Source organism: Hydra vulgaris, chromosome 05, assembly GCF_038396675.1.
Source record: "Hydra vulgaris chromosome 05, alternate assembly HydraT2T_AEP".
Lineage (NCBI taxonomy): Eukaryota > Metazoa > Cnidaria > Hydrozoa > Anthoathecata > Hydridae > Hydra > Hydra vulgaris.
Genome location: NC_088924.1, coordinates 2,709,741 through 2,732,589, shown reverse-complemented (window position 1 = coordinate 2,732,589; position 22,849 = coordinate 2,709,741). Strand labels below are relative to the sequence as shown.

The following is a 22,849-nucleotide window of genomic DNA, read 5'->3' as shown; positions in this document are numbered from 1 at the left end:
TTTGAGTTACAATCATCTCGCTATAATTTTTTAATGCTAAAAGATTATTTCATGAAATTTCAAATTTATTGTTAAATTTGAATTTAGATTAGAATAGTATAAAAAATATTTTGCAAACTCATTGCCCTTACATATGGGGTAGGGGGTTAAATTTATTTGGGTATAATATTTATTTATTTTTATTTTAGTATTTGCAAAGCATCGTTATTTAATGTAAGTATTACCATAAAAATGTTTGGAGTTTACTTCATGTCTAAAATCTCAAACATCAAAAAAAGGCAAGATCAGCCTCTGCCTTTGTTGGTGAAAGATAAATCCCGCCCCGAATTAAAATCCAGAAACTGAAAAGTATTATCTTTTTAAAAAATAATCATTTTTAGGATTTGCATTTTATTTTTATTTGAAAATTCACAATTTCTATAATGACTAATAGAATAACCTAATACTAATCTTAGTATTATCTAAATCATTAATAATACTAAAGCTCGATTTGCAACTTAGGCAAGAAAGGTTTCCATTGTAAAATAATTATTCGACGCTGGCTATTAGCCCTCTTTAAAAGGTTTTGTTAGAATGGAGGTAACGTTTTAGGATCAAAGGTGCATACGGATCAAAGGTGCATACGGATCAAAGGTGCATACGGATCTAAGGTGCAAGTGCTTCCCTATATTTCTTTAATATTTGTTGAATATAAGGAAATATTATATTTTAAGGACCATGATTATATTATTAATTTAAATACAAATAAATATGAATATATTAATAATGTATGTTATTAAGTGTAAATGCATTTACTGACTATTAGAGAGAGCATGCAGGTAAATGTAAATACATCGATTGAACGTTTTGGTTGGCGCAGCGTAGTCATGTTTATAGTCATGATTATTATTTAAAAACGGCTAAAAAAGCTGTTACAACATGAAATACCTATAAAATAATGGTCCGCAATTCATTTTCGCATTTTACCTTGTATTTATATTGAAGCACTTTTTGTAGTTAATGCATCAACTAAAAAAAATATTATATTCTACATTCATTTCCACCAACTCAAGGAAAATATGTTGTACCTAATATGAGGAGCCCAAATTTATTTTCTCTAAATGTTTCAGTATTTATTTGTTTGTAATCTTTTTTTCTAATCTCTGTCTAAGATTATGGCTCTTTTCCTTGCCTTGTTAGAGTCATACCACACATCCATCTGATCATCATCTTCTCTTTCTACAAATGCCACACCATATAAATATTCAAGTTTATATTAATATGTAAAAATATTGTATGCCAGCATCTAAAAAACTACCTATATGTTTATAACCATATACAGTGCCTACTCATATTATGAGATTCAAAGTGAGTTTTCAACTTTTCGTCTTTTTGGTGTTTCAAAAGTGCACTACAACCAATCACAATTTAATTTTTTCATTATGTAATCTATATATAGATACATACAAAGATATATAGATACATACAAAGCAATATACATACAAAGATACATACAAAATTATAAAACTTAATGCTTGTTGGTGAGTCCTTTTGACTTTAAAAAAGGGTTGATATGTCTTGGCATATCATTTATGCACTTTGAGGTCAATGATTTACCATCTAAATTTCAAAGCCATACTTCAGTCGTTCTGTGAGCTTCTGTTCACTCATTATTATGTTAGCATTGACTTTGGGTTTAACAAGCTTCTGCAGATTTTCAAAAGAGTTCATATCTGCAGATTTTCAAAAGGGTTCATATCTGGAGATTTTCAAAAGGGTTCATATCTGCAGATTTTCAAAAGGGTTCATATCTGGAGATTTTCAAAAGGGTTCATATCTGGAGAATCGACAGGCGAATCAATAAGTTCAATACTCACATTAGTGAGAAATGTTATTTTGCAGTATGGCATGGAGCACCATGTTGCATAAAAACTTTTTTTTCACCATTAGGGAACTACTCTTGTATCTATGGAATCAGAGTAGTCTGTAGGACAGTCTTGTACTGATCTTGTTTCATTGTCCCTTGTACAATCTAAAATTGACTGATACCCCTGTTCGATATGCATGAACAAACCATTATGGATGCTAAGAACTTTACAGTGTTTACATTGCATTCTGGCTTGTTTTGTTCTCTTGATCTGTGGTAGATGAATGTGGCTTTATCTTTCTCTCAAAGTCTCAAAAGTAAATTCATTGCTAAATATAGCCTGAATAAATCAATATATAATGTTTAATAATATTCAAAAATTAGTAAAATCAATTGGGATAAGATATTAATGCAAAATCATCTTTTGAAAACTTGTTATAATAAAATATTCCTTAAGTTTCAGGAAAGAACAAATGACCAAACAAACCGTTTTTTAACCGTCGCAGGCGTAAGTTTTGGCATCTTAAGTGACTTTCTACACTTCTTTTCATAACTTCTCCTTTCTAAAGATCCAACTGAAATTTTGATTTTTTGATCCAATTGAAAAGCCTTTTAAAAGACCTTTTAAAAGACCAATTAAAAAGACTTTTAAAAGAGTCTTTCAACACGCTTTTCAGTTTTATCTTACGATTTTGTTCAATAACTTTTTTGATTTCTCTGTCATCTCTAGTACTTGATATTCTTTTTCTCCCACAGCAGCCTATTCTCTGTACTTCTAATTTGACGCCCATTTTGAGTTTAGAATTTATTCCTCTGATTGTAGCTTGGAAGACTGACAATTTTGGCAATATTTCTTTAACTGTGATTTGTTTCTTGCAGAATAACAGCTTCTTTAGCTGATTTCATAAGGAAACATCTTTACCTATTATTAATCCTAAAACAAAAAAAACAAAAAAAAAATTGAAAAAACGCAACATTAATGAAATTATTGAAATTTCATTATTTAAGTTGTAAAGACAGTCTACAATATCAAAGGTCTCTTAAAAAGTCATAATTTGAGTTATAACATACAAAATCAACTGAAAGTTTTTAACTTTATATTATTAAATATTACCATACCTTTTATAAAGTTGACAATATTATTTAAAAGTTTATATATTTTATAAGCATTTCTAATCTAAAACAAAAAATGAATGACAAGAAGTTAAATTACATATAAACAACAAAAAGTAAACTATCAAAGAAAATTTAAAGAACTAACAAAATCTTTGTTTAAAACAATTGATGGATCAACTAAGTCCTCAAATCATTTTGTAGGACCATCGGGAAAAATGGTTAACATTAAAAATGAGCTTTATTTAGTTGTTAATTTTGATGTTATTAAGTTTCCAATTACTGAAATTGTTTTAGAAACTACTTTTTAGATGATCTAAAAATAGTGACAGAGTATTGACCTTTTATACGAATATTGCATGAAATTTGCCGCAGAAAGTATGAGTGTTTAATACTCAAGTTAGAAAGTTAGTTGCTTTAACCATTCTTGTTGGTTTGTTAATATTAGCAATAAGAATGATATCTCTATATGTGCTAGTATTCTGTTCAAGATTCTGATTATTTTAATAACCTATATTAGTAAACGACTGGCGTTGATTTTTGACCGGGGCCGGGTTTGTGACCGGGACTGCATAAACATTTATACATCCTAAAGTATATTTTTTAAATTCAAAATTCATGTTATATTTTATATATATATATATATATGCATATATAAACATCATTATGATCAACATGCGGTAGTGGTGTTGTGGTAAAGCGCATGCTTCATAAGCGAGAGGTTCCCAATTCGATCCCCACCACATCCCTGGTAGTACTACTCTTCAATTTTAAGTCGAACCTCATTCTACTCCATATTTTTCAACGACTTGAGCAGTTGCTTTATTAATCATTTATTTCATCTTTTTTACAAGAACATCTCTCTTAAGAACGATGTCCTTTTATTATTCCAAGAAGCTAATGTAAAAAAAAAAATGTAAAAAATGTAAAAAAGTCCTGTCTGATGTTAAGCTCTCTTATTCTCAGTTTACTAAGTCTTGTATCTTATATCAGATGTTAGGTTCTAGAGCCTTTTGGTTAGTTTTCAACAATGTCATTAAATATAGTAAGTCTAATATTTAATCTTATTAGTTATATAATATAATATAAATTTTAAAAAAGTGCTAAACAAGTGGTTTCAATTTTTCAGAACTCTAGTAAAAACTTTGACCTCTTCAACTATCCTAAGATTAGTCTTCACTCTGTTATTAGTCTCTTTATATAAAGGTTTTGAGATTATTAAATTATTTCTTACTAACTGCAGTAATTAAGGGTACCACAAGGTATCCTGTGGTACCCTTAAATCTTTGCCCCTATATTGTTTCTTATCTGCAATATCAATCTTCATGAAAATTTAACATCTAAAGTGGCTCTATTTGTTGATGACTCAACTTTATACTCTTGTCTTGAAAAAAAATCTTCACTTTTTGATTGCTTAGAACAAGAAGCTGATTTTTATTCTGATCTCTCTTCTGTTACGGCCTAAGGCTTGCAGTGGCTTATGGATTTAAATTCTGGACTTAAAATCTGCAGTTTTTGTTAGACAACAAAGCTCATTTACTGCGAAAAAATATTGCAATAATGTTGGTATTCCTATATTGATGAATAACAACCCTTTTACTCTAAAACATAGTCTAAAAGCACATTGTAAATGTAATGCGGTCGTGGTGTAGTGGTTGAATGCTCATGTCATTTTTCTACAAATACAATCATGGTCAATGCTCAAACAGGCATCATCTCTATTATGATAAACCAAAACTCATTCTTGCTTGTTTCTTATTCAACAAGTTGCATCTTTTTACTGTATCTGTCCCTTCATGCTATAAAAACTCTTATTAATCCAGTTTTTCTCCTTGCATATCAAAAAAACCTTATTCCCTATTTTAAAGTAATTCGTAACTTAATAGTGGCTGCTTGCAATCTTGTTGGAAGTAAACTAGAGTTTAAAAATATATAAATATATGCTACTATTTAATAAATAGTAAATGTAAGCATAAAATTATAATATATAAAGTATTATAAATTTTTTTCTAGCCTATCAACCCCTGGTAAATCTTATTGTTTAGATGGGGCTGGGTTTGAAAAATGTCTCATTTTTAACCGGGGCCTCGGTCACTTACTAACCTATAATTTCCAAGTCTATAAAAAGAGCAATAGCACAAAGCTGTATCAACCATTTATTTTACAATAAACCAAATCAAAAGTTGGTCTAACAAACTAAATAAATGAAATTCCAGAAAGGGGTCGTCTGTAAAGTACGTGAGCCAAATACTTAGAAATTTGACCCCCTTTCCTCCTCCCTGTTGCCATGCATACTTTTAAGTCCCCCCTAAAATGTATGTACACTTTTGAACTACCCCCCACCCTTCCTTTTTCTTTTTTTTTCAATAATTAAAAAAATTGGGGGAGGGGGGGCATTCAACCCATTAACCACAGCATTGCTAAACCTGTTTTTTGCAGACTCAAGAAAGCGGTTGTCTTTCTTGAGTCTACAAAATTAATTTTTTTATTGAAAATTAATTTTTCTATTGGTTAGCTGGCGAATTATGGACAACGGTAATACGCTATGGTTTTATTTTTATTTTTAAAGCTAAAAAATTGAAAAAAAAATTTAGTTATTAACAAGTATTTGTTGATTTTGATAAGTTAGAAAAACAAAAATTTACTAAGGAATTTTTTTAAAATTTGTGCTTACGTACTTTTAAATCTGAACCTACCCAAATACGCTTTCGTACGCTATTTGAAAATCGCTAAAATTGCTCATGAAGGAACTGTTTTCATTTAATAAAATTTTCTAGTATGCATTTTTGGATCTTTTAGAAAATATCTTTATAATACCAAACTTCTTATCTGTATTGATCTTCTCGGCCTTGGGGAGGTGAATTAATATTTAAAAAAAAATCTGTTAACTGAAATACTTAACCATTACCAGACTTTTCTATTATATTATATGGACCTTATTTCGTTCTTAGGTAGAGTCCCTACTACTATAATTGATTCAGAATTCTTCAATGTTAATCATTTCTACAACCCAAAATAAAATTTTTTTAATCATAAACTATAAGCTATTTTGCTTCACTATTTATTAAAGCTATTTGAATAATGTTACCATGTTATAATTCTATTTGAATAATGTTATAATTCAAATTGTTATATATATATATATATATATATATATATATATATATATATATATATATATATATATATATATACATATATATATATATATATATAGTTTTTTTGTGAAGTATTTATTATAGATTACTTTGTTTATTTTATTAATATGTTGAACAATTTTTTTGTTGAAATAGAAAAGTTTTTACATGAAAAGTCCAGCAGATAGAGTTATTGTATTTGACATATCTAGCTCCCAAATATCTTGCTATATTTTTTTATTTTTTTATTTACTGTCATTATAATTTTTATTTACTATCACTATAACGTTTGTTATTTTTACTTTTGTAACAAATAGTTATGTTAAACAGCACTTCTTTTAGTACAATTAATATAGTTTTAACTGACCTGAGATAAATAAATATGAAATTTGTTCCTTATCAATATATTTTTATTTACATATGGAATCAATAAGAATATGTTCTTGTTCAAAAAAAGAAACAAACAAATTCATATAAACAAAGTTTGGCGTTGGTCAATTAATCTAAAGAAAGATTTAATTTTTTTTTGGAAAATCTGCTTAAGTGTTGTGAGTTAATGGATTTTATACTATCTGAATTATCTTTTTTGACACCAAAGTAATTTAGACTTTTCTTTAGTTTTGAGAATTCTTAATTCCATATAATAATCCAGACTTGAAAATTAGTTTGTTTTTTTAAAAAAAAAAGTAAATATTTCTATTATAATATATTTTTAGTACTGAATCAAATGATCTTGCAATGCGGCTTGCTGAAACATACACAAAACATAAAGATGTTGTTGTTATTGATGAGTAAGATATGTTTCAAATTTTTATTTTTATTTAAACCATAATATTAGTTTAAATATTTACGAGAGCAGACCTAATTCTGTACTATCAGAAGTTTAAGAAATATATAAGTGATATGATAAATGATTTTGTGATAATGAATCTAAGCTTTATTATGATGAAGCATGCATATCACTATTTTTTTAATAATCTTGTTTTGAGAAAAAAATTTCTTGTTTAATTCTTTTTTTATTATTGTTTTGAACTATTAGCATAATTAAAATAATTAACATAATTAATTAATTAAAATAATTAACATAATTAATTAACATAATTAATTAAAATAATTAACATAATTAATTAAAATAATTAACATAATTAATTAAAATAATTAACATAATTAATTAAAATAATTAACATAATTAATTAAAATGATTAACATAATTAATTAAAATAATTATCATAATTAATTAAAATAATTATCATAATTAATTAAAATAATTAACTTAAAAAAGTTATTTGTTTTAGTATTTCTTTATTTAATAATGGTTTTTGTTAAATAAAATCATATTTAATGTAAAGTTTTTTGTTTTATAAAAAATTAATAAAACTATTAGATTTTTATATCATAACCTTATGTTATAAGGCAAAAAAATTTTAAATTATTTCTTAACTAAAAAAATTTCTTAATTAAAATTTTTTCTTTAAAAGTGATTTTCTTACCTTTATGTTTTTTGTATAACGTTATCTGTGTGCCTCTAATGCTACATTTATTATATATATATATATATATATATATATATATATATATACACACTTTAAATTAAAATTTAGTGCTTACCATGGACATTCTGTGTCACTTATTGATATTAGCCCTTACAAGTTTAAACTTCTTGGTTTTCAAAAAGATTATGTTCATGTGGTGCCACGTCCAGATGTTTATGATGGAATGTTTAAGGGAGATCATAATGATCCTTTGATTGGTGAAATGTATGCAGATGAAGCAATCAAAGTCATGGATAATGCAGTTAAAAATGGTAGAAAGGTAAAAAAAAGTTTTTAATTAAAAAAAATTTAAAAGTTAAGTTTTTCTTTTTCAGGCATTGCAAGATGTGTAGGCAATATTTTGATTGTTCAGGGCTCAGTTTAACGGTCAGACATCTCCGCCCCTGAACTGTTTTTAAGATCTGATTTATGGGGACCATTGTTCGTTTATACTGAAAAAATCAACAATGGTATTTTCCCTCCTTTAGCAGGTCTCAAGAACGGTCCAAGGGGCGGTGATGTCTGACCATTAAATTGAGCCCTGATTGTTGCAGCATATGTTGCAGCATGCTATTTAGCATATATTATTTGATATTCTTTTTTTAAATAATTTTTATAAATGTCTTCATCAAGATACAAACAGGTTTTTTTATTTTTTTATTAAAAAAAAAAATTTAAATTAAATTATTTTAGATTGGAATGTTTATAGCTGAATCATTGCTATCTTGTGGTGGTCAGACTATTTTGCCTAATGGTTATCTAAAAAAGATTTACAAGTTAGTTTTTAATAAAGTAATACATTGTAAAAATTGAATTAAAAAGTATTTAATAAATTCATAAGTTTCTGAAAAAAAAGTTATAAAACTGTTTAATGAACAACAACAAATTTAACAACTTAAATGTAGTTTAAAACATTGCATCAAAAATATTCAGCAAATAGAATTTTTTTTTACCTTATGTGAAATTATTTAATATTTTTTGATATTTATATAAAAACATGTTTGTAACTTTATATAAAGACATGTTCATGATCTTGGTGGTGTCTGCGTTGCAGATGAGGTGCAAGTAGGACTTGGAAGACTTGGGAAAGAAGGGTACTGGGGTTTTGAGAGGCAAGGTAATTCATTATAAAATGTATTATTTTTATTGTTTCATAGAAACTCTAACAAATTTAATATTTTTATAGTTTTTATATAGTTTTTGTATCTGTATAGGTGTAGTTCCAGATATTGTAACAATTGGTAAACCTCTTGGGAATGGACATCCAGTATCTTGTGTTGTAACAACAAATGAAATTGCAGAAGCATTTGAACGTACTAAAGTTCCATATTTTAGCACGGTATTTAGTTTATTTTTTTTTATGCCAAACTTTTTATTTTTAAACCTTTTTTAAAATAGTGATAGCCAACAAAAAACCAGCAGTAACAACCAGCAGCAGTAACAGCAGTTAATTCTTTAATTGTCCATAAAATAGTTTTGGTAAATGTTCTATTACTTGCTTTATACTGGGTTTATATTAAAAATAAAAAAATAAAAATATTTTTATTCAAATAAAATTTTTTATTATAGACAAATTAACATAAGTAGCAAAAAAAAACAACAACAACAAAACAAAAACAAAAATTAATTCTGTTTTTAGGTGAAAAAATTTGAATACAAATATTGTTTTGCAATTTATAAATTTTATAGTATATCATTTCTAAGTTTAGTATTATAAAATGTTTGATTTCTACCAATCAAAATGTTTGATTTTTACCAATTAAAATGTTTGATTTCTACCATATTTGGTTCAGTAATGGAAAATAACATTTTTTTTATTTATTAATATTTATTTGATGTCTATTCTGGTGATTTTTATTTGTTTCAGTTTTAAAATATTACATTTATTTATTTACCTAGTTGAACAAAGAGAACTTAAAACAAGGTCTGCTACATGTTTAGCTAAAATGTTATTGAAAAATATCCATTGAAAAAATGTCCTATAAAAAAGTCATTATTAAACAATAAGCACACACATTTTAGATATTTATCATAATAAAGCTGGCTGTAAAAGAAAAAAAAAATTAAAAAGTGTTCTCAAAATAATATCATTGATGTCATAGTTGTATAATCTCTTCCAAATTTTTTTACTTTCATGATTTTTCAAATTTTGTAATCTGTATCACTTTATTTAAACAACTTTTTTGCAAAACTTTATACCATGTGTGCGTATACACACATGTGTATATACACATATGTATATTAGGGTGATCCTGTTGTCCTATAGTTTGTAATTTTTTGAGTAAATAAGCCTGACTTTTTTTTAATGAGGTTACTTCTAACTAAGAATTGGGCAAAATTTGAACTTGATTGAAAAATGTTTAGAGAATTAATTTAAAAATAAAGCTTTGTAGTGACTAAGATGAAGCTGTTCCTGCAAAGTTACAACAAAGCTTTACTCCACATTCAGCATTTCAGACATTCAGAGTCGCTTTCAACAAATAGATTAGAAATCACATTTTTTGAAACTAGAAAACTTTTGTTTTTTTCGCCATTTTGTAACTAGTTTCCTGAGAAAACCATACTAAATATAAACCTCTGTTTATATATAGTATGGTGAAAAATACTAGGGAGTCTTTACTAGTCTTCAATACTAGGGAGAAAACCACATTTTGCCCATTACTTAGATACAACAATGTTAATTTAATAAGTTCTCTATAATCATCTCTGAAATTTTTGCGTATGGCTTATTGGCAAAGATTGGTAATTAGATCGTTTATCAAAGACTGAAGTTTGAGGGATGTCAAAGTCTCCAATATTTTGGCCAATCAGAAGCTCAAAGTTTTTCTTAAATCTAAAAACCAAACAATGAAGTCATTTTTTTATAGCTTATAGAATTAATGTTATTTGATTTTAAATATTAAATAAAATAAAATATTTTACTAAAGGCACATAAATTTTATTGCTATAAATCAAATACCAATGTTAGATTACCGTAATAGTAGATTGATATTTGGACCTTTTGAAACCTCTACTTCTACACTGTTCCATACATGACTTAGTATTACTTCTCCTATGTAATGTTAGCAAGTAAGCCATAGAAGCAGACTGTTCAACATATCAAGACAAACTTCATCTGTTTCCATTCAAGTGTTGTTAGAATATTCCAAGATATTTAATTACTGTTCTTTTTCTTTATCATTTCTTTCTCTGCCATTTTTATTCTTGTCGGTGTTTCTATGGATACAACCAATTTTCAGTAGGTTTTTCACCAAATAATGATTTCCTGCTATTTTATTTGGTTTAATTGTTTGTATTCTTGATCGGTTATAAAATGGTAGAGTTAAATTAAACTGTTTCATTTAATTGCCATATAATTAAGTTTTTGTGGTGAAGTGTGAAAGAAAACATATGAGTATCTGGTGAGCAGTTGGTAGCTTTGATCCTTTGATTCATCTGATGCGCAGTTGGTAGATTTTATCATCTGATTAGCAGTTGGTAGGTCCTTGTATATCTTTGTCAGATTCAATAGGGATAGTTTCTAGTATGAAATATCTTTGTTCTTTTGATTTTTAATGATTGTCATTTTTACCTACCTAACTTGTCATTGTTTTAATTTTTATATAGTATCTGAAAAAATTTGGAATAAGTTATTGGTGTGCCTGTATGGTTACAAACAGAGTTGTTAGTCCTTGGCCTTGACCTTGATTGGTTATTGGTTCTTATTGACTTCTTTGAATCCTGCGCATAACCTTGGTTTATTTTTACAAGGTTTTATTGCCAAAGCAATTGTTCCATACAGTTTTGTAAATAATTTGTCTTAATGTAAGGCCAAAATTTATGTCATTAATCTTGAAAATGTTTGCGCAGGCCTTGGCCTTGAAACTCTTGTTCTTGGCCTTGAACTTATAACTCTTGGCCGTAGACCTTGGCCTTGTAAATTTTGGTCTTGGTCTTGGCCTTGTTAACAATTCTGGTTACAAACAGCAGCACAAATTTAAAAAAAAAAATCAAAAAAGCCAATTTTGGATAAAATTGTTTATTTTATTACAAGAAATTTCATTTCAGATTTTTAGTAAGAATAATAAAAGGAAAGAAGAATATTGATTAATATAATATTCCAAATAAAAAAACTTGAAACTTAAATTGAAATCTGCTACCACTAAACATAATTTTCTTAAAATTTCAGGCTCCTTACTATTATGAATTATGAATTTAAAAAAAATTAAACTAAAAAAATAAAAATTGAATGAGAAAATAAATACGATAGATAAACCAGTAAAAACAAAAGCATTAAAATAATATCTTAAGTTTGGAAGTTGTTTAATGCCTACTTAATTTTTTTCAAAACTTAATTATTTAAAAATTTCAAACTTTGAAATTTTCTATTATCTACTAAGCAAATAACATAAAAAAGAAAGATCTGTCAAAGGAATTTGAACCTGTATCCAATACCAAAGTATCAGTTGTGCCTCACAAATAAGCATTAAATCATCTGCTACACTAATTTTGTAATATGTGAAAAATGATTGCCTTTGAAGTATTAATTGCTTTTAAATTAAAGAAATACTCTTTTATTTTTGCTGGTTTTTCTTTTATTTGATTTATTATTCGTTAAGATTGTGCGTCTCTTTTCAGTTTACTTTTAATTTTTTCTTCAGTTTGGTTTAAATAAAAGTACTATATCATTATATTTATATCTTTGATATTCAAAAATTTACCTCTAATTTATCTGTATATCGGTATTTTAATTATTATTTACAAATTTACAGGTAAACGAAAATGTTTTTTTTTTTTTTACATATTTTCTCCCAAAATGGCTGCAAGCAACCACTATAAGGGTTGGAAGTTACTGGAAGAGAAAAGATGAAGTTTGTAGAGCAAGATAACAATTGACAGACAACTTTAAAGATTGCAAATTATATGAATCAAAAAAGCAAGATGAAGGAAGCGAATTCCAAAGAACTGATGTTTGAGGAAAAAAACTAGACAAATAAGAGTTTTTAGAGCACTTAGGAACAGTCACAGAAAAAAGATGAGACTTAATTGAATGATGAGTAACACAAGAATGAATTTTAGTAGATGGCACAAGAGACGCTAGCTCTTTAGAGCAGTGCCCATTATAGTATTTGCAGAAAAGAGAAAGAGAAGCAACGTTACAATTATGTGATAATGGTTTTTTTGAGATTTATAGAGATAGAGAATAGAATCCAGAGTAAGAAAGTGTTGAACTTGATCAAGAGATGCAACCTTAGCAGATGCTAATTTTGCAATGGATTTGATATATGGTTTCCGAGAAAGATCGAAAGTAAGAGTTAATTCTAAAAGATGAAGGGTAGATGACTCATTGAGTACATTACTGTTCATAAATATAGGAAGATCTAAATTATTGCGATAGTGATTGAATGAAAAAAACATTTTTTTAAACATTTTTTATTACAATAAATATTAAAATAAAGTTTACATCAATTACTTGATGTTAACTTTATTTTAATATTTATTGTTCATTGTGTTTTTGAAACAAATATTGTTCATCATGTATGCAAATATATTTGCATATAATGCTTCATAAAATATTTTTATAGTTTTTTTTTAAGCCAATTTCGCTTGCCTTTTTAAAAGTTAACATCTTAGATAAGCTTTTATAAAATTTAATTAAGTTGAAACATCTGGTATTGTATGTAAACTTATCCTCTTTCTTATAATAAATTACAATATTTCTAGGGGTTATATATACCCTCGTTATTCAAGTAATATAAAAAAAAGCTTTTTTAAAAAAAAAACTTTTATATTACTTGAATAACGAGGGTATATATAACCCCTAGAAATATTTTAATTTATTATAAGAAAGAGGATAAGTTTACATACTATACCAGATGTTTCAACTTAACTGGCCTTTTTAATACTACAAAAACTTTTTTCTATTAAGCCAATAGCAAAGTTAATTGTTTTGTAAAACTTTGTTTCCTTTCTGTTTTTTTCTTTATTTTTTTTTCTTTGATTATTTTATTTTGTTTTCATGACCTGTTTTCATGTTAAATGTTACTTAGAAAAACCAGATAAAAAATCATATTATTATAAATATCATTCTCTCATGTTGAAAATGTTTTTGTTTTTGTTTTAAAGTTTGGAGGAAATCCAGTTTCAATGTCCATAGCTTTATCTGTTTTAAATGTTATTGAAGAAGAGAACCTCATTGAAAATGCTGAAAAAGTTGGAAATTTTTTACGAGAGGAGCTTAAATTGTTACAGCTTAAATTTCCTATTATAGGCGATGTGAGGTAAATTTTTTGTATTGAAGTTTAAAGTTTCTTCTATTATATTAATTTTTTTTGTAATTATTATCAGTTTTGTTAGTTTTTAGCATATCATTTTAGCATATGCTATCTTTTTTATATACTGCTGCCAGGGGCTTCAGTACATACATCGACTATCTTGTAGCTTACTGCTACAAGGGAGTAGGCTAAAAGGTAGATCTTATACATTGACGAAGGGTTTGGGATTGGGCAGCTATCTTTTCTTTCATTATTCTTCATTTTTTCTTCTTTATCTGAAAACACTGTATAGATTAATTTATCTATATATAAACACATCTATCTCTATATATATATATATATATATATATATATATATATATATATATATATATATATATATATATATGTATATATATATATGTATGTATATATATATATATATATATATATATATATATATATATATATATATATATATATATATATATATATATATATATATATATATAAATACACACTTGTAAAAAATAGAGTAACAAATTGTTATTCTATTTTTGATAAATTTACTTATACAGCATTTTCAGAAAAAGAAGGAGCTTTGTAAATTTCGTAAAATCTACAAAGTTTTACATATTTCTTGAATTTGGCCCCAAATGTTGTTGCTAAATTTCTGAAATACGCAAAATTATGTTAGACTGTAAAATGATTTTGCAGTCTCTGGAAGTACCATGCTCAATCAGAAACTGCACATCGATCTTTTCTGACAAAAGAACTAATCTGGTTGACAAGGTTTGTGGTTTAGAGTTTATGGTTGGAAGATAAATGGTTGCAAATAAAAAATTATTTGTGTTAATATTTTTCAAAATTAAAAGTGTTGCATTGCTCCATTTTTCTGAGTAATAAAGCTGAGAGATTCATTACTATGATTTCTTTATTGTTAAAAAAAAAAAAAAAGTTTAACTCTTTGGACACCAATCGTTTATATAAGAATTTAACAAAAAAATTTTTGTAAAAAGCAACACATTTGCTAACATACTGTTTTAGTCAAGGTCTTCTCCTTAAAAGTCACTGTTTTAATTAATTTTATATAATATATTTTATATAATAACATAAATTTAAAAAAAAATTATTTTTACAACTTCCTCTTAAGTGACAATATGATTTGCATACCAAGTTGCCTTTTAAACATTTACATTGTTTGTTCATTCAGCCGCTATGACAAATTGTTGACCACTACCAACTATCCTTGATCACTACCGAATATCCTTGACCACTTCTGATTATCCTTGACCACTACCAACTATTCTTAAATATTGCCGACTGTCCTTGACTTCTACCAACTATCCTTGACCACTTCCGAATGAATCTAATTGTACTAACTCTCGCAAAGTCTTTTCTTGTTTGAGAACTTCATCAACAATTAACTGATTTAATGTTTTATGTTTTGTACCAACTTTGTTTATGCCATCTCTTTCTTCAATAATCACCCCTTTTAAATTAGCTGGATCTTTGTGTTCAGGATCAAACTGGCTAATGCCAATAACCACATTATGGCTTTTTTTCAGAGAGTTTAACTGTTTACTTGATCTTTCAACTATTTTCTTTGCTTGAATACACAAATTTTGTACAACCAATTTTCTTTTTATATTTGCTGGGTTGATAGAAGCTGCAATACTTGGCATTGAGTTGCTCTTACATACATTTATTATTGGAATAAACTATAACGTTGTTACTTATACTACACATGCTATTTATGATTTGAAAAGCTGAGATTTCCTACTATTTACATAGCAATGTCAACAAGATTAGCAGATCTGGTTGAACCAGACTCGTGGTTTATCTCTCACAACCTTCAGTTGAAATCAGAGTTCTTGGTGCATGCTTGGTGCAGAGTTCTTGGTGCAATGTTATTGATGCACAAACATCAGTTTGTTATTGGCCAAACTCACTTAATTAAAAACTCACTTTAACCTCATTTAATACATTATTAGTCAACCGAAATGCCCTTAACATTATCAATGACTGTGCTGAAAGGGGAATTTAAATCAATACAGACTTTCTGGCTTCTTCAAAAGCAGAAGAACATTATTAGAATTTTCTGCAGGTGGTTGAGCAAAATTGCCATGCACAGCCGAATCTCTGTGAAAAAAAGAAATGACTGGAATTTAGCTTTATAATGACCAATATCAGTGTAAAAGTGAGTAAAACTTCTGTTTGATTCATTTTCTAGAATGCCATTGTTGTATTTCGTTATGAAGCTAATAAAGCTATGGCTATAATGATGTTACAGTTGGCTCAAAGTATGTTAAAATGGTAAAAATTCAAAAGTGTTGGACCCCCTAAAATTAATCCAATTCTACTGAAACTTTACCATATATTATTTTTTATTATTAGATAAAAATAAAAAAAAAATTAATTATATACACACACACACACACACACACACACACACACACACACACACACACACACACATTCTAATAGACCAGTTTAATTTAAATTTTATATAAATATATTATACATGTGCATATATGCACATATGTATACTATATATACATACCTATATATAGTTATATACACATACATTTATGTGTATATATAGTATATATACACATATATATATATATGCATACATATACACATATATATACATAAATATATACATATATATTTATATATATACATATATATATACATATATATATATGCATATATATATATTTACATATGTATATATATATATACATATATATACATATATATACATATATATACATATATATACATATATATACATATATATACATATATATATATATATATATATATATATATATATATATATATATATATATATATATATATATATATATATATATATATAATGCACATAAATGCATGTATGCACACACATATGCTTTGTTTTAAGGGGAATTGGATTGTTTGCTGGAATAGTTTTGACCAAAAATAGAGAGACTCGAGAACCTGCAACTGAGATTGCTAAAAAAGTTTGTTACAGGTATTTTTAATTGGGTTTTAATTTTTAACAGTTGATTTATATTTCATTTTTTTTAACTTTTTTATTTCTATATGGTTAATGCAGAGAAAAATGGTGTTTTCATCAAGTTCTTTTTGTTCTACAAATGATTTATTTTTATTTTGGGTCATTAATTATAATGATTAATAATGAATTAATTTCTTAAGTTTAAAAAATTAACGTTGAGATGTTTGTTTTCTCTGCAAAAGCAAATGCACCATTTTTACTACCACAGCTATATAAAGATAAAACAATTGAATTCAAGTAAATGTTCTAATCCCATAAATTTTAATATTTCCATAAATTCTTTACAGAATGCGTGATCATCGTATTCTTATCAGTCGAGATGGACCTGGTGAAAATGTTTTAAAAATTAAACCTCCAATGGTCATTACTATAGAAGATATGCGTTGTTTTTTAAATGTTTTGGAAATTATTTTAAATGAACTTTATGAAGAAAAAGTTTTATAAAAAAAATGTTAAAACAATAATTATTAAATATATGGATTTAGGGCCTTAAGGATTTAGGACCTGGCACTTGTTCCGAAGATTTTTTACTTTTGAGAATTTGTGTCTTTTTAAAATCTTTTTTTTATCACAAAATTTTTTTTAATTTCAAAATTAATATAAATTTATTACATAAAATTATTTACTAAGAAATTATTGTAAATTATAATAGATTAATTTTTAAAAGTTAATTTAATATAAATTAATTTAGAAAATTATAAATTAACAAAATTAAAATTTTTATATATATATAGAATTTAGTCAGCCTCTTTTTATTGTTCTAATTTTAAATATAAATTTTTGAAAGATAGCGTTTAAGAAAAGAAAAAAAAACTGTTAATAAAAAAAAGTTTAGCAAAAGTATTTTTTTTTTAATTTTAATTATGTTTAATCATTGTAATCTATGCAATGTTTTTGTTGATGGTAAAGTAATATTGTTTTGAAAAAGTTTATTTGAAGTTTTATTGTTTTTTTGAAGAAATTTTTGTAAAACTATAATAGAATAAATTAAACTTTTTTTACTAATTGTATTTCTTGATTTATCTTAACCATAACTTTACATTACTCATGCTCTATTGTAACGCTGCTGCCATTTTTTGTTAGCTCAAAATAGTTACAGATTTTATTTCATTAACAGTGCTGAAAAAAAAGGTATATATATATGTATATATATATATATATGTATATATATATATATATATATATATATATATATATATATATATATATATATATATACATATATCTTTTCTTTATATCTTAATTGACATAGCAGCACTCATTTGCAGCAACAGGCTATAAGATAATCAATGTATGAACCCCCAGCTATTTCAGTGTGATGTTAGATGTTATCTAAACACGCTTTATATATAACGTTATATAACATCTAACATTATATATATGCTATATATATATAACGTTAGATGTTATCTAAACCTATAAATGTTATATGAAATTTATAGTTATATATACATATATATATATATATATATATATATATATATATATATATATATATATATATATATATATATATATATATATATATATATATATATATATGTATATATAACTCATTTCTTGTATTATAAGAACATTTTTCATTCAAGTATTATAATAAAATCAGTTGTGTTTTCTAAAATGTGTTTTCTAAAATGCACTTAACTATTATAAACTCTGACTGGAAAATATCAGAATATACTAGGGTCAATCAAAAAATTCATATAATCAACTTTTTTTATAACAAAGAATAAGCATAGAACAATTAAATTAAGAGTGGATCATAAGTAGGCACCTTGCTTCAAAATAATCTCATTTAAATCTGTTTTCAGTTTTTCCAGTTGCCGTTGCATATGATCATGTGAATGTGACCTTAAGTTTGTCTCCATGGCTTCTTGAACCTCTTCCTTTGTCTGAAAATCCAAATCCTTGCGATAAAATTCAAATGAAGAGAAAGCATGTCTGTCCAACAAGTTAAAGTCGGGGCTATATGGAGGTTGAATGATACTGGTGACTTTTTTCTCAGCAAGAAAGTCTTTAACTGCAGCAGACACATGTGGCCTGACATTATCGTCCTGAAGGAGCATTGTGTTCCATGTTACGTTTTTCAAGCCTCTGTTGACAAAATTAGAATGCATATTTGATAGGAAAAGCATGTACACTTCTGAATTGACCGATTGTCCATTTGGAAGTACCTCAACATAGGCCTTGCCATCAAATGAGATACGCAAATCGCCTATCAATCTGTGGTAAATCCACTTTTTTTATCCACAACAATTATATGTTGTTCAACATTCAATTTATCTCATAGGATGGTCAGAAATTTATGCGCCAGTTCAACCCGATTTTGTTGATTTGCTGGGGTGAGGTCATATGGGATCCATTGTGAACAAATTGATCTTTTCATCAATTTTTTGGTGATTATTGAATAAACTGAACCAAAAGAAATGTTTACGACATCGCAAATTTGCTCTATTGTTAAAAATTTGTATTCATCAAGCAGTTGTTGAATGATCTCAATGTTGTCTATAGTTGTTGAGGTACTGGGTCTACCTGACCTTGATTCATCTGAAAAATGACATTATCACTTATGTTTGATGTAGAATACCTTTGGTAGTACTTGTATACTGTTTGAATGGAAGTTGCATCCTCACCCCAGGCACTAGTTATGAATTTGTGAGCATCAGGTGGAGACTTCTGATTACGACGACAAGTCTCAATTAACAATCTAATACCAACTTTGTCAATTTGCATTATAACTTTGTTTATTCAAATGATCTAAAATTAAAAATATTTATTTTATTAAGCATATATGTACATAAGTTAATGTTAAGAATATCTATAAAAAATTCTATTGGCAAGAATATTAAAACATGAGTTATATGAACTTTTTGATAATACTAATATAATATTAAGTATATGGTGTTACACAAAAAATAATTTCATATAGAATAATTTTATGTCAATCAAAGTCATTAAGTTTCAACATTTTTGTTTTTACTGGAATCTTGCAGGATGATTAATTTTCTCAAACTTTTATTCATTATTGTACATATTATTTTAATGCATAACCTATAAATTTTAAAATAAAATTAGTAATTAAATATGATTAAATATAGAAATAATCTTGGTAAAATAACTTAATAAATAGTTAAATAATGACTTAATAAATAAGGTCAATTAAAAATAAATATACAACATTTATTTTTCAAAGAGGTCTTGCAAACTTTATTATTTTTTATTTTTATTATAATTATTTTTTAATTCTTTATAATTTTAAAAATAAAAAATTCTTTTACTTTTATAATTATTTTTTATACAGATTTCAAAAGAAAAAAAAAAAGACATTTTTTTTAAATCCTTTCTTTTAATCCTTTCTTTATCAAATTCTGTTGAGTTGTCAATTTAAGCCTACATAGTGGAATTAAAATTTTTTGTATGTATTAAAATATTTTGTATGTATTTTTTTAATTAATGTTGAGTAAGCACTGCAAAGGAATAATAAATGGTTTGTTTGTTTTTTTTCTCTGCTATTTTATTTGGGTTTTTTTTTTTTTGCTTATTTGTTTTTTCAAACACTTTTTTATTATAAACTTTAAAGTTGAAATAAAATAAAATCAGTTTTCATAAAATATATAGTCAGTTATAAAATTCTTTAGTAAAAAAGTTCATTAACAAAAAAACTTGGTTTCTGTTCTAAATTCAGTTTAAAAAATGAAATTTTTCAAGTAATTTTGAAATTTTTAAAAAATATATAAAGATAATAGTATACTTTTTAAATAATTTTTAAAAAAAAAGCAACACAAGATAAAAAAATATTTTATATGATCAATATTTATAAATATATTTTTTAAATTTTATTTACTTAAAATTATTTTAAATTCATGCTTTGATAATTTTTTATACATACATGTATATAAATATATTTATTTCTATATATATTTATATCTATCTATCTATATATATATATATATATATATATATATATATATATATATATATATATATATAAACACAACGCTCAACTTGTATTTTTTATAATGGTTTTTATTTTACATTTGAATAATATGACTGATGATTGCTGAATGGCATGAAACTTTAAGTTTCATTATAAAGTTGTATTTTTTCATTTATAATATTTTATTATTTGATCTATTTTTTTTAAAAAGATATTGATCATTCTTAAACAGACGAGAGTTGTATTTCCAGCAATATACAACATTTATCAATATATATATATATATATATATATATATATATTTATATATATATATATATATATATATATATATATATATATATATATATATATAGATATAGATATATAGATATAGATATATAGGTATTTAGATATAAATTGATAAAAATATATATAGATGCAAATATATGTTAAAATTATGTTAAATTTATTTGGAATGAAAGCATACATTTTACATATTTTATATACATTTGGTTTTATATATATGTTATTAGTGGTGGATTGTAAAAAATAATGCCTTGTACATTAAAAGTTTTTTAAAGTCTGAAAATAATATTTCTTAAATCAGATAGCAAGCAAAATGCCAACCACCAAATAAATAATTTGACCCACTAAAAAAACAGTGAAATTGCAAAGCAGCTGTTGTTGGTCCTATTCATTTTATAATAGACATTATGACAAACATATTTGTTAATCTATTGTATTCTGAAGAATAGGTTGCTTGAATATGAATATTTTTAATTTAATTTATTACGGTTGTTCTAATATAAAGATGTAAAAAATTGACTAGCGCAGTCCCTAGGTTTGGATTTTACAGAAAATTTTTAAAGATAAAGTAACAAAATGCGGTTCAAAAAAATGTAAAAATCTAATTGGAAAATATTTAGTTAAAACTAATTTAATTCCAAAATAATCCAGAAGTCATTATCAAGTTTAGCTGTAATACCAGAAATCCCACAACCATACTCAAGATATTTACCATATATCACAATCATACTCAAAATATTTACCATATACCACAACCATACTCTAGATATTTACAATATACCACAACCATTTTCTAGATATTAACCACATACCACAACCATACTACAGATTTTGGAAGATGAAAAAAATAAAATAAAAAATTGAATTGACTAGCGCAATCTTTTAATTTTACATTAAAAGAATTTTGTATTTAGATTTGTATTAACTTGTAAAGAAATTTATGAAAGATGAAACAGCAAAATAGTCTCAGAACAATGTGTTTTCTGTGGTATTGTTGTGATATCTGTGATATGATTGTGAATCTGTGGTATGATTGTGGATCTGTTGTATTATTGTCACAATGAAACCACAGGTACCACATTGTTCTAAGACTTCTATTTTGTGGTATTTTTGGTATTTGTGGTATTGCAGCTAAACTTAATAATTTCTGAATTATTTTGGAATTATATTAGTTTTAACTAAATTTTCTCTAATTAGATTTAATTTTTTTGATTTTGAATTTAAAATGGTTTTAGTGGAGGTAAAATTTTTAGCATATAAATTAATATTATTATTTAGTATTATTTTAAATTAGAGTCAAATACATATATTGAACTGTTTAAAAATGAATATAAATATGTTTAAAAAAGTTTTTTAATTTTTTCAAACTAATTTGTTAACAGAGCAGCTTTCAGTTTGGTGTACCTGGTGAATCACTTCATTGTCAAATATTAGGTTAGTGCTAAGCAAGGTAGTTTTTTTTTTTTTCTCCCATCTTTTGGACAGCAAAATCAAATAATTCTTTTTAAATAACATTATAAAGTCTTTTATTTTAAATTTATAAAATTTAAAATAAATTCGCTACACTTGTAATATCGTTTTAGGGCTTCTTGGGTTTTCACGTTTGTGTCAAGGATTTACTTACGAAGTAATGTTTTTTATTATATATATATATATATATATATATATATATATATATATATATATATATATATAT

At 25.6% G+C, this 22,849-nt stretch overlaps 3 protein-coding genes across 4 annotated transcripts in view; 2 read left to right on the top strand and 1 right to left on the bottom strand.

Annotated features, from left to right (window-relative positions):
• Nucleotides 1-17,472, top strand: part of LOC136080449 (ethanolamine-phosphate phospho-lyase-like) — a 33,390-nt gene extending 15,918 nt beyond the window's left edge. The window contains exons 4-11 of the mRNA XM_065797094.1: nucleotides 6,813-6,887; nucleotides 7,698-7,908; nucleotides 8,322-8,404; nucleotides 8,648-8,745; nucleotides 8,843-8,967; nucleotides 13,734-13,888; nucleotides 16,794-16,883; nucleotides 17,216-17,472. Of these exons, the coding sequence (XP_065653166.1) occupies nucleotides 6,813-6,887; nucleotides 7,698-7,908; nucleotides 8,322-8,404; nucleotides 8,648-8,745; nucleotides 8,843-8,967; nucleotides 13,734-13,888; nucleotides 16,794-16,883; nucleotides 17,216-17,372 (994 nt within the window). The 3' untranslated portion in view covers nucleotides 17,373-17,472. The remainder of the gene's footprint in view (nucleotides 1-6,812; nucleotides 6,888-7,697; nucleotides 7,909-8,321; nucleotides 8,405-8,647; nucleotides 8,746-8,842; nucleotides 8,968-13,733; nucleotides 13,889-16,793; nucleotides 16,884-17,215) is intronic.
• A 1,216-nt stretch (nucleotides 17,473-18,688) lies between these two features.
• LOC136080114 (histone-lysine N-methyltransferase SETMAR-like) lies at nucleotides 18,689-19,661 on the bottom strand. Its single transcript, XM_065796723.1, has 2 exons — nucleotides 19,516-19,661; nucleotides 18,689-19,151 (listed from the first exon to the last, which is right to left on the bottom strand). The coding sequence occupies exons 1-2, from the start codon at nucleotides 19,659-19,661 to the stop codon at nucleotides 18,689-18,691; spliced, it is 609 nt and encodes a 202-aa protein (XP_065652795.1).
• A 640-nt stretch (nucleotides 19,662-20,301) lies between these two features.
• Nucleotides 20,302-22,849, top strand: part of LOC136071794 (rho family-interacting cell polarization regulator 2-like) — a 59,584-nt gene continuing 57,036 nt past the window's right edge. Inside the window, exons 1-3 of one of the 2 annotated variants that reach the window (XM_065797093.1) lie at nucleotides 20,302-20,415; nucleotides 22,536-22,587; nucleotides 22,737-22,780. In XM_065797093.1, the coding sequence (XP_065653165.1) occupies nucleotides 20,413-20,415; nucleotides 22,536-22,587; nucleotides 22,737-22,780 (99 nt within the window). In that variant the 5' untranslated portion in view covers nucleotides 20,302-20,412. Of the gene's footprint in view, nucleotides 20,416-21,545; nucleotides 21,576-22,535; nucleotides 22,588-22,736; nucleotides 22,781-22,849 lie in introns of those variants that run through there. The other variant, XM_065797092.1, reaches the window with a different exon arrangement.